This window comes from Alosa pseudoharengus, unplaced genomic scaffold (genome assembly GCF_046254945.1).
Source record: "Alosa pseudoharengus isolate Yale_2024_CS ecotype anadromous, Long Island Sound unplaced genomic scaffold, YU_APseudo_1.1 YU_APseudo_1.1_scf_10, whole genome shotgun sequence".
Classification (NCBI taxonomy): Eukaryota; Metazoa; Chordata; class Actinopteri; order Clupeiformes; family Clupeidae; genus Alosa; species Alosa pseudoharengus.
Window position 1 is genome coordinate 35,532,682 of NW_027468565.1, and position 15,948 is coordinate 35,548,629.

Sequence of the window (15,948 nt, forward strand, 5' to 3'; positions counted from 1 at the left end):
GTGTGTGGGTGCTTATGAGACAGCACTGCTGTTTATCTCTAATTACAAACATACAGACAACAATGAAATGACAAGGAATTTATTAGACATTCTTGGCACTGCTCAGCTGATGAAGTTAGTACTGTTATACACATTATGATTACAAAAGCCTCACACAGGCACGCTCTTTCTTGCTCACACACACACACACACACTCTCTGTCTATCTCACTCACACACACACACAGAGCTGTCAGAAGTCCTACTTTTGTACAATCAGTCTTTAGTGTCCCCTAGGGGGCGCCAATCTCTCTCCATTGTTCCATTCTGACTCCTCAATGGTCTCCATGGCTACGCCTCCCAGTCGTCGTCCTCCTCCTCCCCCCCTGCCTGCTGGGGTGCTGGAAGGGGCGGGATCACGTCCGACATCCTGGCGAAAGCGCTGCCGGCTCCCGAGGGTGCGTCAGAGGTGTCTCCGGCCCCTGGCCCTTTACCCGAGATACCTGAGGGAGGTTACCATGGAAACAACATGCTTATGCTCATCAGCACTGATGACCCCCATTTCAACCAATGGAATTTTCACAACTGTGTGAAATACGCATGCACGCACACACACACTGTACCTTTCCTGCGCATGGCCAGCTTATTGAACAGGTCAGACATGAAGTCTCCTCCACTTGCGGCAACCACCACTGAGAACAGAGTGATGAAGAGATGAAGGACCAAGAAAAACATTAAAGCAACTATGTGTGTGTGTGTGTGTGTGTGTGTGTAAGAGAGTAAGGCATGAATATGTGTTTGTGCATGGCTTTCAAGCAGATTAGGCATGTCTGTGTGTGCACCATTGACGTGAAGCCTTGAGTTCCATTGGTCATTGATGTGTATGTGTGTGTATGTCCTTCTAATAGAACAAATATGTGGGTGTGTGCATGTACATGCATTTGTATATGTGTGTGAGAGTGTATGCGTCCTTTATGTCCTTTCAGTAGAATGTGTGTATGTTAAGGACTTTCTGCTTTTCCAGTAAAATAGGAGTGTGTGTGTGGGTGTAAACGTGTACGTGAAGCACTTTCCACTTTCTGATATAATAGGAGTGTGAGTGTGTGCGCATCACCTTCCAGCAAAATACAAGTGTGTGTATGTGTGTGTGCGTGTGTGTGTGAGAGTAAGAGAGTAAGGCGTGAATATGTGTTTGTGCATGGCTTTCAAGCAGAGTAGGCATGTCTGTGTGTGCACCATTGACGTGAAGACTTAAGTTCCATTGGTCATTGATGTGTATGTGTGTGCATGTCCTTCTAATAGAACTAACGTGTGGGTGTGTGCATGTACATGCATTTGTGTATGTGTGTGAGAGTGTATGCGTCCTTTATGTCCTTTCAGTAGAATGTGTGTATGTTAAGGACTTTCTGCTTTTCCAGTAAAATAGGAGTGTGTGTGTGGGTGTAAACGTGTACGTGAAGCACTTTCCAATTCCTGATATAATAGGAGTGTGAGTGTGTGCATCACCTTCCAGCAAAATACAAGTGTGTGTGTGTGTGTGTGTGTGTGTGTGTGCGCGTGCGTGCGTGTGTGTGTGTGTGCGTGCGTGCGTGCGTGTGTGTGTGCGTGCGTGCGTGTGTGCGTGCGTGCGTGTGCGTGTGTGTGTGTGCGTGCGTGCGCGTGTGTGTGTGCGTGCGTGCGCGTGTGTGCGTGTTCCCACCTTGCTCCTGCTCCTTCTGTTTCTTCTTCTCCAGCTTCCTCTCTTTGACGTTGCGCAGTTTGGCCTTGCCGATGCCGCCGGCGTTGCGGATGGACTCCAGCAGACTCGCTCGGCCGTCCGATGGCTGCACCAGCTCCGTGGACGCCCCCTTCACTGCGCCTGGGGCAAAGGTCACAGCACAAAGGTCACGCTGGCATTTACACACACACACACTTGGCTGTCTAGCATTTACGCACACACACTCGCTACCTTTTTACAGTTCAATGAACATAAAGTGTGTGTTGTTGAAAGTAGAATCCAAGCATGTTTATGCAAGTGTGTGTTAATTGTGACTCAGTGTTGTTTTAATTACTATTTTTGTTTTTGTGATAACACACGTTACACACATTTTATAATGTTTGTTAAGACATCACTAGCAAGCACAAAACACATATCTTTTATATTATTGTCAGATGCCAAGAAGCAAGAAAATTCTGTTTGTAAATGTAACATGTAATATTTGTGGTCAGTGTGGAACTAGTGTATACTGTATGTGTGATGAGTGGGTGTATGTGCAAGTTACCAGGCACTTGTGTGTGTGTGTGTGTGTGTGTGTGTGTGTGTGTGTGTGTGTGTGTGTGTGTGTGTGTGTGTGTGTGTGTGTGTGTGTGTGTGTGTGTGTGTGTGTGTGTGTGTGTGTGTGTGGTATGGGTCACTAGCCCAAGTGCATGCATGTGTGTTGGAGAGTTACCTGGTGGCTCTGTGTGTGCGGAGTCTGGGCTTCCTAGCGCGGGTGGAGGAGGCGGGGGAGGAGGTGGAGCGGGAGGCTGAACAGCAGCAGGTAGAGCCGGCAGGAGGGAGGAGTCTGGAGGGGGAGGTGGGGGTGGGGGTGGAGGAGGGGGTAAGGCTGCCTCTCTGAAAGTGGCACCTAGAGGAAAACACAACATGCACTCAGAGTTCAGTGTTTCCCACAGAATTGAATTCTATTTGTGGTGGTAGGTTTGCAGAATTAACTCGAATGCAACAGTGTTTAACAAATTAGTGCAGCGCGGTTATGATTCTAACCATATTTAAGCACAATTTAGTACAACCAGGAAAATCATTGTGTGGTGGTCAATGTTGATATTGCGGTGGGCCGCCACAAATAAGTCAATGTATGGGAAACACTGGAGTTAACACACTGGATTATTAGCCACTATATTATGTGTGCCTATATTATATGTGTACTCATCAGTTATTCAAAACATTCATCACATACATTAGCTTCTGACCCCGCCTAGAGGAAACACAAAGTATTACAGATCATAGAGTTAAAAGATCGCTAGAAAATACCATGTGTACTTTTATTCTACCAGATGTATTCATCATTAACATTCGCCACATGCTTTAGCTTCTGGCTACTGTCAGTTCACGATTACATATACTGTTTATACACACAAACATCCAAAACAACTAACCCACAGGTGTGTTAACACTACTTCATAATCATCTAATGTCTCATGGGCAGTGAATGTGTGGAAGTTCAGGCATGCTAGAGCAGTGTGTGTGTGTGTATGTGTGTGCGTGTGTGTGTGCGTGTGTGTGTGTGTGTCTTACCTGGTCCATTGTGCTCCTCAGGTTCGGTGAAGACAGGCAGCTCGGGTATGTTGGCACTGGCTGGCACTGACGGGGCGAAGCCAGGCCCAAGGTCGGCGCTGTAGGTGAGGTCATCGGCGATGCCAGGTAAGTCTGGCAGGTAGGAGGGCACGTCGATCTCTGGAACCTGCCCCAGGTCAGGCACGTAGAAATAACTCTCTGGAGCCTGGGGAGGGGGGGAGGGAAGGGGAGAGAGGGAGGGAGAGAGGGAAGGAGAGAGAGAGAGAGAGAAAAAGAGAAGGCCAGTCATTTGCACTAATAAATAACCTCTGATCTGAACGCTTGTGTCAAAGTGTTAGCTCGGACATTGTGTCTCGCCTAGAGCGTGTGTGTGTGTGTGTGTGTGTGTGTGTGTGTGTGTGTGTGTGTGTGTGTGTGTGTGTGTGTACCTGTCTCTCCAGCTGCTCTCTCTTGGTGATGGACAACGGAGCATCAAAGGGTTTCTCCTCCTTCTCCGTCTCTAGGCTGGTGTGGGTCTTAGTCACCGCCCCCGACAATGGATCCAGGAACACGTATTTCTTATACCTAAACACACACCCACACACATGAACTAACATGAAGTGGAGTGGTATTCAGGCTCTCTGTAGTGTGTGTGTGTGTGTGTGTGTGTGTGTGTGTGTGTGTGTGTGTGTACTCACAATTTCTCTGTAGTGTGTGTGTGTGTGTGTGTACTCACAAGTTCTCTGTAGTGTGTGTGTGTATTCACAGGTTCTCTGTAGTGTGTGTTTGTGTGTGTGTGTACTCACAGGTTCTCTGTAGTGTGCGTGTGTGTATGTATGTATGTGTGTGTGTGTGTGTGTGTGTGTGTGTGTGCACTCACAGGTTCTCTGTAGTGTGTGTGTGTGTGCGCTCACAGGTTCTCTGTAGTGTGTGTGTGTGTGTGTGTGTGTGTGTGTGTGTGTGCTCTCACAGGTTCTCTGTAGTGTGTGTGTGTGTGCTCACAGGTTCTCTGTAGTGTGTGTGTGTGTGTGTGTGTGTGTGTGTGTGTGTGCTCACAGGTTCTCTGTAGTGTTGAAGAGCAGTAGTGAGCTGACTGAGCTGATGTTTCTGGGGAGGCTCCCCAGCCCCTCTTCCGTCTCATCCTCCGGTCGCTTCTTAGTGCTCACACACACAGGGAAATACAGCAGCTTCTCCTGAAACACACACACACACAGGGAAATACAGCAGCTTCTCCTGAAACACACACACACAGGGAATTACATCAGCTTCTCCTGAAACACACACACACACAGGGAAATACAGCAGCTTCTACTGAAACACACAAATGCATTAGCTTCTCCTAAAACACACACACACACACACACACACACACACACACACACACACACACACACACACACACACACACACACACACACACACACAGATGTGCAGAACCAAAAATTGGTTGGTTTTTCCTGAAAAGTTGTTTTTTCCTGAACCTCTTGCCTCAGTGTTCCAGGCAGTGCAGTACTAATGTGACTGGGGAGTATGTTGGCTACGCATCCACAGTGTCCTTTAATGAAGTCATCAGACATGTGCACTGCCAAGGGATCTCTTTTCTGTGTCAATATGATATGGCAACACACACGTTGCACACACACACATTGCACACACACACACACACACACAATACGGCAGAGCTGAAGTTAGCACATTCCTGTAGGAAGTGCCATCTCTCCATGGTGTCCTTTCGTGCTGTCAGGGTGTGTTTGCTGATGTTTGGGGCGTAAGGCTGCTGCTGATGCAGCTCATCTAGCCCATCACAACAGAGCGCAGCAGGGCACGTTCACGTGAAACTACACCATGCGGGGCTGGAGTATAGCAGGGCACGTTTACGTGAAACTACACCATGCGGGGCTGGAGTATAGCAGGGCACGTTTACGTGAAAGTACACCAGGCGGGGCTGGAGTATAGCAGGGCACGTTTACGTGAAAGTACTCGGGGTTAGAGATGGAGCTGGCACCGTTATAAACCCAGCCTCCATTAGTTATTAGCCTGGATGATGATGGATGTCTCCATTTACACATTACAGTAACACCATTTTCAACCACAGTGACTTGGAAAGGGAAAGATTTTGTGTGTGTGTGTATATGTGTGTGTGTGTGTGTGTGTGTGTGTGTGTGTGTGTGTGTGTGTGTGTGTGTGAGATACAGAGACAGAAAGTGAGCAAGAGAGAAAAGAGAGAAGAGAGGAAACCGAGCCATGTAAGGGCATGAAAGGCAGCCGACTCAAACAGAGAGTAGGAAGAGGAAGGAGGAGGAAGAGGATAAGGAGGAAGTGGAGCAGGAGGTGGCGGGAGGAGGAGGTAGTGGTGGAGGAGGAGGAGGAGGAGGAGGAGGAGGAGGAAGGGGAGGAGTAGGAGGAGGAAGGGGCGGAGTAGGAGGTAGTGGTGGAGAAGGAGGTGGAGGAGGAGGCAGTGGTGGAGTAGGAGGTAGTGGTGTAGAAGGAGGTGGAGGAGGAGGCAGTGGTGGAGAAGGAGGTGGAGGAGGAAGGGGAGGTGGAGGAGGAAGGGGAGGAGGAGGAGGAGGAAGGGGAGGAGGAGGAGGAGGAAGGGGAGGGCGAGAGATTATCACCTGTAGTGTCTTCTCATCAAAGGGCCGGAGCTTGGCCTGCACGCGGTAGCGCTGTCGTCTCTGAGAGGGGTCTGTTGCCCCAGAGAAGATGGAGGTGTAGTCCTGGAGACGCTCTGGAGCAGGGTACTTGGCACTGGAGAATACCTACACACACACACACACACACACACACACACACACACACACACACACGTGTGCACACATTTACATATACACATGAAATAATAGCCAATGTGCGTACATAGTGTCTTTCTGAGTTTGGATGTTATGAATTATGTATCATTCTCCCAATTAAGGTGTCATGGTTACAAATTTTACGTGTCAACAAAACATGTCGAATCCCCAGTAGAGTAGCCAGCTTCAGGTGTCTCTCTCCATGTGGCTATGCACTAGCGCTCCACGTGTTGTGGATGTCATGTGATTAGCATGCAGAGGCACAGCATGGAGGGAGGTGGGGGGTGGGATGATGGGGGCTGTGCTGCTGTAGCCCACTGGAGACAGGGGGGGAAGGGGAGGAGAGGAGAGGGGAGGGGAGGAGAGGAGAGGGGAGGGGAGGGGAGGTTGTATGGTGCCATACTGTAGCCCACTGGAGCCTAACGAGCAGTGGGTAAACCACAGGGGGTCCGACACGAATCAGTCTCAACTCCAGCTGGGGGCCCGCGCGAAGCAAGGCTGTCTGATGAGATGCTGTAGACACTGGGATGCCAGTCAAGGGTCGTCTAATTTGAGTGTGTTCTGTTTGTTTGATTTGAGAATGTTCTGATTTGTGTTCGGAGTGTGGCCTGACAGAGTGAGAGTGTGTTTTTTTGTCTGATTTGCATTCTGTTTGTCTGATTTGAGTGCTCTGTTTGTTTTATTTGAGAGTTCTGTTTGATTTGGGAGAGTTCTGTGAGGTTATGTCCACACGTAGCCGGGCATTTTCAAATATGGAGATTTTTGGTAACGCTTTACTTGTCGACATAAGAGTGACATAACACTGTCATGAACATGTCATAAACAAGTCATAAACGTTTAGGACTTAAAGCAACACCAAAGAGTTTTTTGTACTTTAAAATAATGTTTCCAAAATCGTTTCAGTGGTTCATCAACTTATAACAGGGTGAACGGCACTTCTGCAGTCGCTTCACAGCCCTCTATCGGCTATAACCGCACTATGTAAGTTTGCCAGATCGGGTAGCGGATCTGTAGTTCGATGGAATGAGACATAAGAAACTACAAATCTGACTTGCATCTGATGTCGCAATACATCGTACTTTCATAAATCGTGCAACATATTCTACCTTGTCTATGGACATCGTTATTTGCAAAGCCGGTGCTGGATAAACAAATAGCGTGCGTGCTACAGAGGGAAAGTTCTTTGGTGTTGCTTTACAGTAACTGTTATTAAGTGACATTCGGTTTTTGTCATAACAGGTTAGGGTTAAGTTTAGGGTAAGGGTTAAGGTTAGGGTTAGGTTTCGTGTGTCATGACAGTGTCATGTCACTCTTATGTCAATACTGTCAAGTAAAGTGTTAACGATTTTTTTTATACGTTTTGACCTTTCTTTCACATGAAAACTTTCAGTCACGGAAAACGGTTATTATAACTCCGGCCAGCTTCAAGACTTTGGAGAGTTTCAAAAACTGTTTGCGTGTGGACACTGGACAGGGAAAATGGAGTTTTTGGATTGTGACATGACATTTTCTCCTTCATTTGATATGCTTTCAGGTCTGGCCAACATCACCATCTGCTTGATTGACATGTTTTTGATTGACGTGTTCTTGACAGCCTTTCACGGCTGTTTTGCGAATCCGTGTGGACAGAATTATTAAATATAGAGGAGGAAAAATGTCAGTTTTCAAAAATATGTCTATGTCCGATTTGAAAGTTTTGTTTGATTTGGGAGTTCTGTTGTATCTGATTGTGAAGTATACTTCTTTTTTGAGAGAGAGAGAGAAAAAGAGTTTGTTTGTTTGTTTGTAAGATTTAATTTTGTCTGATTTGAGAACGTTCTATTCTTTGATGGAAGAATTTGATTTGAAAGAGATCTTTTCATCTGACGTGGGAGTATTCTATCTGAGACGAGTGTGCTACGTTCTGTTTGTCTAGTCTGAAAGCGAGCCATGTCTTCGAGAAACGTGTGTTCTGTTGTGCTTGTCTGTTTGGAGGGTGTTCTGGTGGGAAGGGGAGGGGTGCAGTGTAGTTGTAAGTTTATGACAGTCAGAGACAGGACAGGAATAATTAAGTGTGTGTGTGTGTGTGTGTTTGTGTCTGTCTCACCTTGGTGGCTTTCTTGCTGCCTTTGATCTTCTGTACTCTTGCCTGGGCCAGTCTAATGCGGTCTGTGACTGTCTGCAGCTGAGCACGATTCTTCTCAACACTCTGAGATACCCTACACACACACACACACACACAGACACAGACACAGACACAGACACAGACACAGACACAGACACAGACACAGACACAGACACAGACACAGACACAGACAGACACACACACACACACACACACAGAGAAGAAGGATTACATATGGGGGATATGCATTATACTACATGAAGGACATTTAACACACACACAAACACACATATGCACAGTAAGCAATAAATACACTACCACATGACTCAGAGACCCACAGTAAGACTTGAGTCACTGGTGAGGCAATGCGCTGTGATGAACGGAGGATACACAAGGACGACTGTAATGACCCTTTCTCCAGAGAGCCCCAGGACCATAAATAATTAAACATGCTCCTCTCCACCAGGACCTCCGACACAGCCGGATCAAACAGACTCAGGACGGAGTTCATCCACAACCCTGCACATCTACCATCACAAGTGTCAAAGCCACACTTGAATTACCATCAACTGACATAAGCAAAAGCTTATCAAGGGCACCAACGCTTCTAAAGGTAACAGTGTTTCCCAAACTTTTTTCTCTCCGACACACTATTTACTATGAAAAAAATATTATGAAAAAAATCTCTCGGCACACCACCATGATATTAAACACAGAAAAAGTCTGTGGTTTATTGCCGTGCAATTTTTCCTGCGGCACACCTGCGCAGCCCTCATTGCACACGGAAACACTGAACTAAAAGACACACCAGTTTAACTCCTGCACTTTTGTCTATAACTGTTAAGAGTTATAGAGTTGTAAATTGCTGTGCTCCCTTGGATGATTTTATTTGAATCATTCTTTTGTTCATGTTTCCTGTTTTCAGTACAGCATGCACTTGATGTAGCCTGGAGATTCCAGACCCTGGCAATCTAGAAAGATTAAGGGTCTGGCCACGAATAATGTAATGGCCCAACTCGAGGGGCGGCACCAAGCATGCATTTGAAAATCTCACTGCACGCAATTGGATAACACAATACGACCAATGTTTACTGATTGATTCCGGACTTCGATGCAATTGGATAACACTGTGACTGTCATCTGTTTAGCTCGCCTCTGGCACGCCTATAACAGATACACCGATGTGATTTGCTCCTCGCGATACAAGTGGCAAAAGTAACGTGCATCATTACTTATTGCCAGAGTGTCTTGCAGAGACAATACAAATTGTGCTCTTGCGAGAACTGTGGAGTTTCCAGGGTACACTTTATGTACCCTGTTCTTAGACTGTAATAAAGCTTTTATTACACTATAACATATTAGTATAGTCAGATTGAGCCAATATGAGGACTTACTAACCCACTCTAAGGACCATCTAAGTCTCGACTGTGACCATGCTATACTGCAGACAAATGGTAACTGTACTGCAGTCAAATGAAAACATCGGACAGTGCAGCTAACGTTAAGAATAATCCATTTAGTGTAACTTTCACGCAAGACACAGATTTGCCCATTTACGTTGCTGGGTAATAATAACTCAGTGGTGATACAGCCTAGCAGAAAGCATTAGCATTATGTCTTTGATTTATTTTTTGACTTAGATGGCTGGCATGAGGGGAATGTCGCTGGCAGTGCTATTCTGTTCACTCTTGTACACTCCGACAGCTAGCAGGGCCTATTAGTAAGATGGGGGAATCTGGAGGCTGAGATTTGTGAGGCTGACGATTCTCTCCACACACACACACACACACACACACAGACACACACGCACGCACACTCTAAATACGAGGACATTTAGCTGCTAGGCCTGCTTCCTTAATGTCAGTGGTTGCTGCGTCTCTTTTGACTGGTGGTTTTTAAATAGGGTTGTTCCGTGTAAGTGGTGAGATGGATCCACTATGGTGATGGTGCAGAAACAGACTTTGAGATGAGGACTGTCTGCGTGTGACCTTGAAACAGCCTGATTCAACTCTTGTGCGTGATTGGTTTCCTATTAGTGTTTCTGAAAGTTTTAAGATACAGGCCTACAACAACACATTACAGCATCTCTAACTCACTACACACACACACACACACACACACACACACACAGAAGCCTCAGGTGCTTTCCTATGTCTAAAAGCCTTTCCATTAGCGAAAAGGAAAGGGACACAGCATGAGAGAGAGAGAGAGAGAGAGAGAGAGAGAGAGAGAGAGAGAGTTGGGGAGGGGAGAGGTAGAGAGAAAAGGCAGAAGAGAGAGAGAGGGAGGGAGGAAGTAGGGAGAAAGACAGATAAGAGAGGAAAGGAGGAAGGAGAGAGAGAGGAAAGAGAAGGTGAAAGGAAAGATAGCTGATGGTGCACAGACATAAGGCTGCTTCTGCTTAATGGGGCTGACCCAGAATACAGCACTACACACTTTCTCTCTGTTCCAATCAGTGTTCTTCCCACAGTATACTCACATGCAGTGCACTATGTGCTTACTCGCGTAGTGTGTGGATTTGAGCAGGGTAGTGTTGTCTCAAATCAAACACCAACTCTCTGCACTTAGCGGAAATGATGATCACAACATTTAAACACACAATGTTACTGGTGTCTACAATATGACAGTGGCTTAGTCGTATTTTGTCCAAACATCAACAGCGTGATAACTTGCTTGTACATTTGAAAGGTGTATATTCCAGTTTCTTCAACTGCCTCTATCATGAGTTTGAATATGGTCTTCCAGTATGTGGCCCAAGATGGTGTCCGTTGAGGATGAAAAGTGTCCAGCGTTCCACATTCAACTTTCTGACCCTTATGAGTGCCCCATCTAGGTACTTGCAGCACATTTGGGTTGTCATAATTATCAGTGTGAACACACTTACACGCTGTAATTAGGTATTATAAATACAGAAATATGCAGATTGGAACAGCGTGACACACAAAAGTCTAAGGATTCCATGAAGTCATGCTTCAGTTGAGCTCTTGAATATTTACAAATGACTAAAATGAACCAAACCTAAGGAAACCTGCAAAATCTTGGAAATAACCAGAAGGAGAATGAAAACAAGACAGTAGGGCTCTTTTTAAAATGGCATTTATCTATTTATGTCTTACATCAAGCAACTACTGTATGGGAAGACATGAGGGAGAGAGCCCCTGAGGAGACCTGAAGCATCCCTCAGCCCTCTACTCCAGCAGCAGGACTCTGCCCCCCATGCAGAGTCCTCTACTCCAGCAACACCACCACCTGCCACACAAACAGAGCAGCTATTAGTCCCACTCATAAAACATGAACATTTGTGTGTCCAAAAACTGATAGCGTCTTCCAGCAGCTCTGGGAGGTGGGGGGGCATCTGGGTGAGCCCAGTCATCATCACCCATGTGGGAACCAATGACCTCAGGACACAACAGGAGCATGTGGCAGACTCTGTGCAAAGGGTGGCACTGAAGTAGTAATCTCCACCCTCTTACCAAGAACTAAGTAAGGGATAATGTATACAACGCCGGTCATTACTGGGAAAATAAGTCCCGACAGGGCGAACCGGACCCCGACGCGCAGCGGAGGGGTCTTGTTTCGCCCTGAAGGGACTTATTTTCACAGTAATGACCGGTGTTCTATACATTATCCCGCTTATTATACGGCTACTTGCCAAAACGAAATAATAAACTCCCCACGATATGACTTTAGCCTACATAACCTAGCCTATTTGTTACCGTTCATCGTGGCATTTGCTGAGAAACAAATAGTTCGCAACAACACACACTGCTGAACTTGAATCAAACATTCTTTAGAACACAGCTGATCAACCGTCTGCTTTCACGTTTGAATGAAGTTCCAGTCCTTGCGTAGTGATATAAAAGACGTATCGTAAGCACAAAACCCGTTGCCATTGACAGCGGTAATTATATGTTTGCAGCGGTAATTACATGATATATCTTACCGCTAGAACTTTGGGAAATCCTATTCAAGTCAATGGAGCGTTCTACTAGCATTGTGAAGAGCCGTATAATAACTAAGATTAATGCAGACACAACTCACGGATGAGCTAGAATGTCGAACGTCCACCTGGCATACCTTGATTTCGCCGTCCACAGCCTCCAGGACCATGTCCACCTCCATTGAGTCTGCATAGGGGTGTTTGTGCTTAAACACTAAAAGATGCTGCCCTCTGCCAAAGCCCCAGCAGTCCTTCCACATCCTATCGTCAACACACACACAGTAGATACAGCCAGGTGCTTGAAACTTCTAAAGATGATCAGTCTGCAGCCCAGCACCAGACCCAACACCCCACAGCCCAGCACCAGACCCAACACCCCACAGCACCAGACCCAACACCCCACAGCACCAGACCCAACACCCCACAGCCCAGCACCAGACCCAACACCCCACGGCTCAGCACCAGACCCAACACCCCACGGCTCAGAAATGCACCAGACCCAACACCCCACGGCTCAGAAATGCACCAGACCCAACACCCCAGCACCAGACCCAACACCCCACGGCCCAGCACCAGACCCAACACCCCACGGCCCAGTACCAGACCCAACACCCCACGGCCCAGCACCAGACCCAACACCCCACGGCCCAGCACCAGACCCAACACCCCACGGCCCAGCACCAGACCCAACACCCCACGGCTCAGCTCCAGACCCAACACCCCACGGCCCAGACCCAACACCCCACGGCTCAGCACCAGACCCAACACCCCACAGCCCAGACCCAACGTCCCACGGCTCAGCACCAGACCCAACACCCCACGGCTCAGACCCAACACCCCACGGCTCAGCACCAGACCCAACACCCCACGGCTCAGCACCAGACCCAACACCCCACGGCCCAGACCCAACACCCCACGGCTCAGCACCAGACCCAACACCCCACGGCCCAGACCCAACACCCCACGGCTCAGCACCAGACCCAACACCCCACGGCTCAGCACCAGACCCAACACCCCACGGCTCAGCACCAGACCCAACACCCCACGGCTCAGCGCCAGACCCAACACCCCACGGCTCAGCACCAGACCCAACACCCCACGGCTCAGCACCAGGCCCAACACCGGACCAGACACTCCTTGGTCCAGCACCAGACTCAATCTCCTGCAGCCTGCAGCCCAGCTCAAATCCCAGCACACCGCAGCCCCTTACCAGACCTAACCTCCTGCAGCCAAACCGCCATGGAAGAATGGAATGTTCTTAATGTTTTCTGCAAGTTGCTTGACAGTTCCGCCCATGCCATCACATGCAGGATTTTGACATCCCTGCTGAATGGAATTTTTTTGCAACTTTGCATGGGAAATTGCATGGAATCGGCGGAACTGTCAAGCGACTTGCAGCAGGAGCAAGTCTGCAGGCCACTGATGCAAACCATATTCTGACACCAATGGAGATGTTTCAATGGGCAAAAGAAAAAATTAAGAACATTACATTCTTCTTTGTTAGTGCAGAAGATATTAAAAAAACACGAGGAAACGTACGAATTGGAGAGACGTAACGCCTCGGCCAAAACGATCAGTGGAACACGATCGCATCATTGCTTTATACCAATTTCCAGAAATAAGATATGGATGAAAATAATATTATGGAGCTTCATAGTCAAAGGTTTTATTTAATTAAAAGAAAGAACAAATATGTATCTTTATCTGGTATAAATCCCATTAGGATCATCAAGTGCCCACATGGTCATTTGGGGGTCCAAATATGGGGCTCCAAAAGAGTCACCTCTACCGGAGAGGGTTTTTGGACCCCCATATAACCCCCACCAGTGGTACCATACCCTTCAAATTCATTTTGGCAAGAGCAAGGTTCCCACATATAACAAATAATCCTGTTAAGAAGCACCCAAAAAGTGAAAAATCACACATGCCGTCAACATTTTTTAGGACTTTGGTGACCCACCTCTCACCCAAACAGTAAGGAATGTTGATTCTGCCTCCAGAAGTGTGTATTACACTACCACACCAGTTTCCAGCCTTCTACCACTATTAGAACAGACGTTATGGGCTTCCAAAAATGGCAAAAGATGAAATGTGAAATTCCAATGTGTCAATTAGGGCCGTGGCACCCGAAATTCAAATGGACGCCACGGGCAAACCGTTTGAGATATTGACCTGAAACTTAAGGTTCCCTCGTTTGGTAACATAAGGCATATTTTCACAGCTTTTCAGCTAAATCTGAGAGGTACCAAGTACATGATACCCCGATATTGGGTGTTTTCACATGGAATGACCCGTATGCAATATATTGAGAGAGAGATACCTCTTCTCCTGCACATTTTTTCTGTTGTCATGGAAACCTTGCAGATAATATCTGAGCTGGGATTAACTTCTGTGACACTCATGCTGATACAGACATACATTCATTCATACATAGACACACACACACCTTAAAGGATAATTTCCGGTATGATATTGACCTAAAGTGTGTTGAAACATGGTACCAAGTGTGAACGTTTGTCTCATAGCTCATCTCGGCTTGTTCCCTGCACTCAGAAATCTGGCGCTAGTTAGCCGATGCTACCAACAGTTTTTCGATGGGGGTGCCTCGGGCATCGGCCTAGCCCTGCAAATAAATCACTGTTTTACACCATTTACGTGGCTCAAAGTAGCTCCACACTTCATTGGTAGACTTCTGAGGGCCTTAACATTTAAAACGAGACATTGAGAACTTTGAAAAATCACTAAATGAATGTGTGTGTGTGTGTGTGTGTGTGTGTGTGTGTGTGTGTCTCTCAGAGAGAGAGATTTGCAGGAGCATTAACAAGGAAGGGGGAACCCAGTGCTGGATGTGTGTGTGAGTATGTGAGTGATTGCATGTGTGAGTGCATGTGTGTGTGTATGTGTGTGTGTGTGTGTGTGTGTGTGTGTAGGCCTGTCACGATAACAAATTTTGCTTGACGATAAATTGTCTCAGAAATTATTGCGATAAGTGATAATATTGACGTTCTGAGAAATTTCCTCGGGAAGAGGAAGACGGCCCACTTGTTGTGTTTTTTTTCCCCAACTGGGAAAACTGCAGCGGATGATTGTGTTTTAGATGCATATGCATGTTTGTTGTGTTGCCGCTTTTAATTGCGACTGTTTTCCAACAAATGCGACACACCGACTCGTACACGTTCAGTGGTTCACCACGGGCATTCGGTTTAAATCCGAAATGCTCCCACACTGCAGCTGTCGCGTTTGGCTTAGAAACCAATTCCATCTTTTTTGTCTCGAATAGGCATAGCCTATTCGAACTCGCAACTAGCTTTCTCTCTGCCTAGTGCCTACCGGTATACTTCTCACGCGGCTCTTTAGCTGCACTCTGTGGTAGGCTACGCCAGTAGTTCCGCCTCCCCACACACCATGCGACTGACAAGTGACTGACATGAGGGTTCACTCATGGTTACTGTAAGGACCCGAGAGGGAGAGAGAGACGAGGAAAACAAACAAGCATGCAAATGGCATTTATCGTGGCCAGAAAAATTATCGAGCTAATTTTAATTATCATGCGATTAATTGATTTATTGAATATCGCGACAGGCCTATGTGTGTGTGTGTGCATGCATATGTACCTGGTAAAGATGTCTGTGGAGATTTTCTCCAGATACATGAGGGCATCAGTGATCTGCTGCACGGCTTCTTCTCTTCTTAGGTCAGGCTGGATCAGGGGCACCGTGTAAACCTGGCCCTCCAGGTAATGCTTCTGTGTCATCCTACATACAAACACAAACACACACACAACACACAGACACAGCTAGAATAAACCACTACATTTGGTTGCATCTGATTTATAGCTGTAGAACTCTACTGTAATGTTATACTGCATGAATCCAAGGATAGGG

At 46.9% G+C, this 15,948-nt stretch overlaps 1 protein-coding gene across 2 annotated transcripts in view; it reads right to left on the reverse strand.

The window, feature by feature from the left end:
* Positions 1-63: 63 nt before the first annotated feature.
* Positions 64-15,948, reverse strand: part of wash1 (WAS protein family homolog 1) — a 16,811-nt gene continuing 926 nt past the window's right edge. The window contains exons 2-11 of one of the 2 annotated variants that reach the window (XM_076271095.1): positions 15,679-15,819; positions 8,107-8,218; positions 5,847-5,990; positions 4,288-4,424; positions 3,681-3,816; positions 3,253-3,457; positions 2,408-2,584; positions 1,678-1,836; positions 602-670; positions 64-481 (exon numbers count right to left, since the gene is read on the reverse strand). In XM_076271095.1, coding sequence (XP_076127210.1) covers positions 330-481; positions 602-670; positions 1,678-1,836; positions 2,408-2,584; positions 3,253-3,457; positions 3,681-3,816; positions 4,288-4,424; positions 5,847-5,990; positions 8,107-8,218; positions 15,679-15,819 — 1,432 coding nt within the window. In that variant the 3' untranslated portion in view covers positions 64-329. Of the gene's footprint in view, positions 482-601; positions 671-1,677; positions 1,837-2,407; positions 2,585-3,252; positions 3,458-3,680; positions 3,817-4,287; positions 4,465-5,846; positions 5,991-8,106; positions 8,219-15,678; positions 15,820-15,948 lie in introns of both variants that reach the window. The other variant, XM_076271103.1, reaches the window with a different exon arrangement.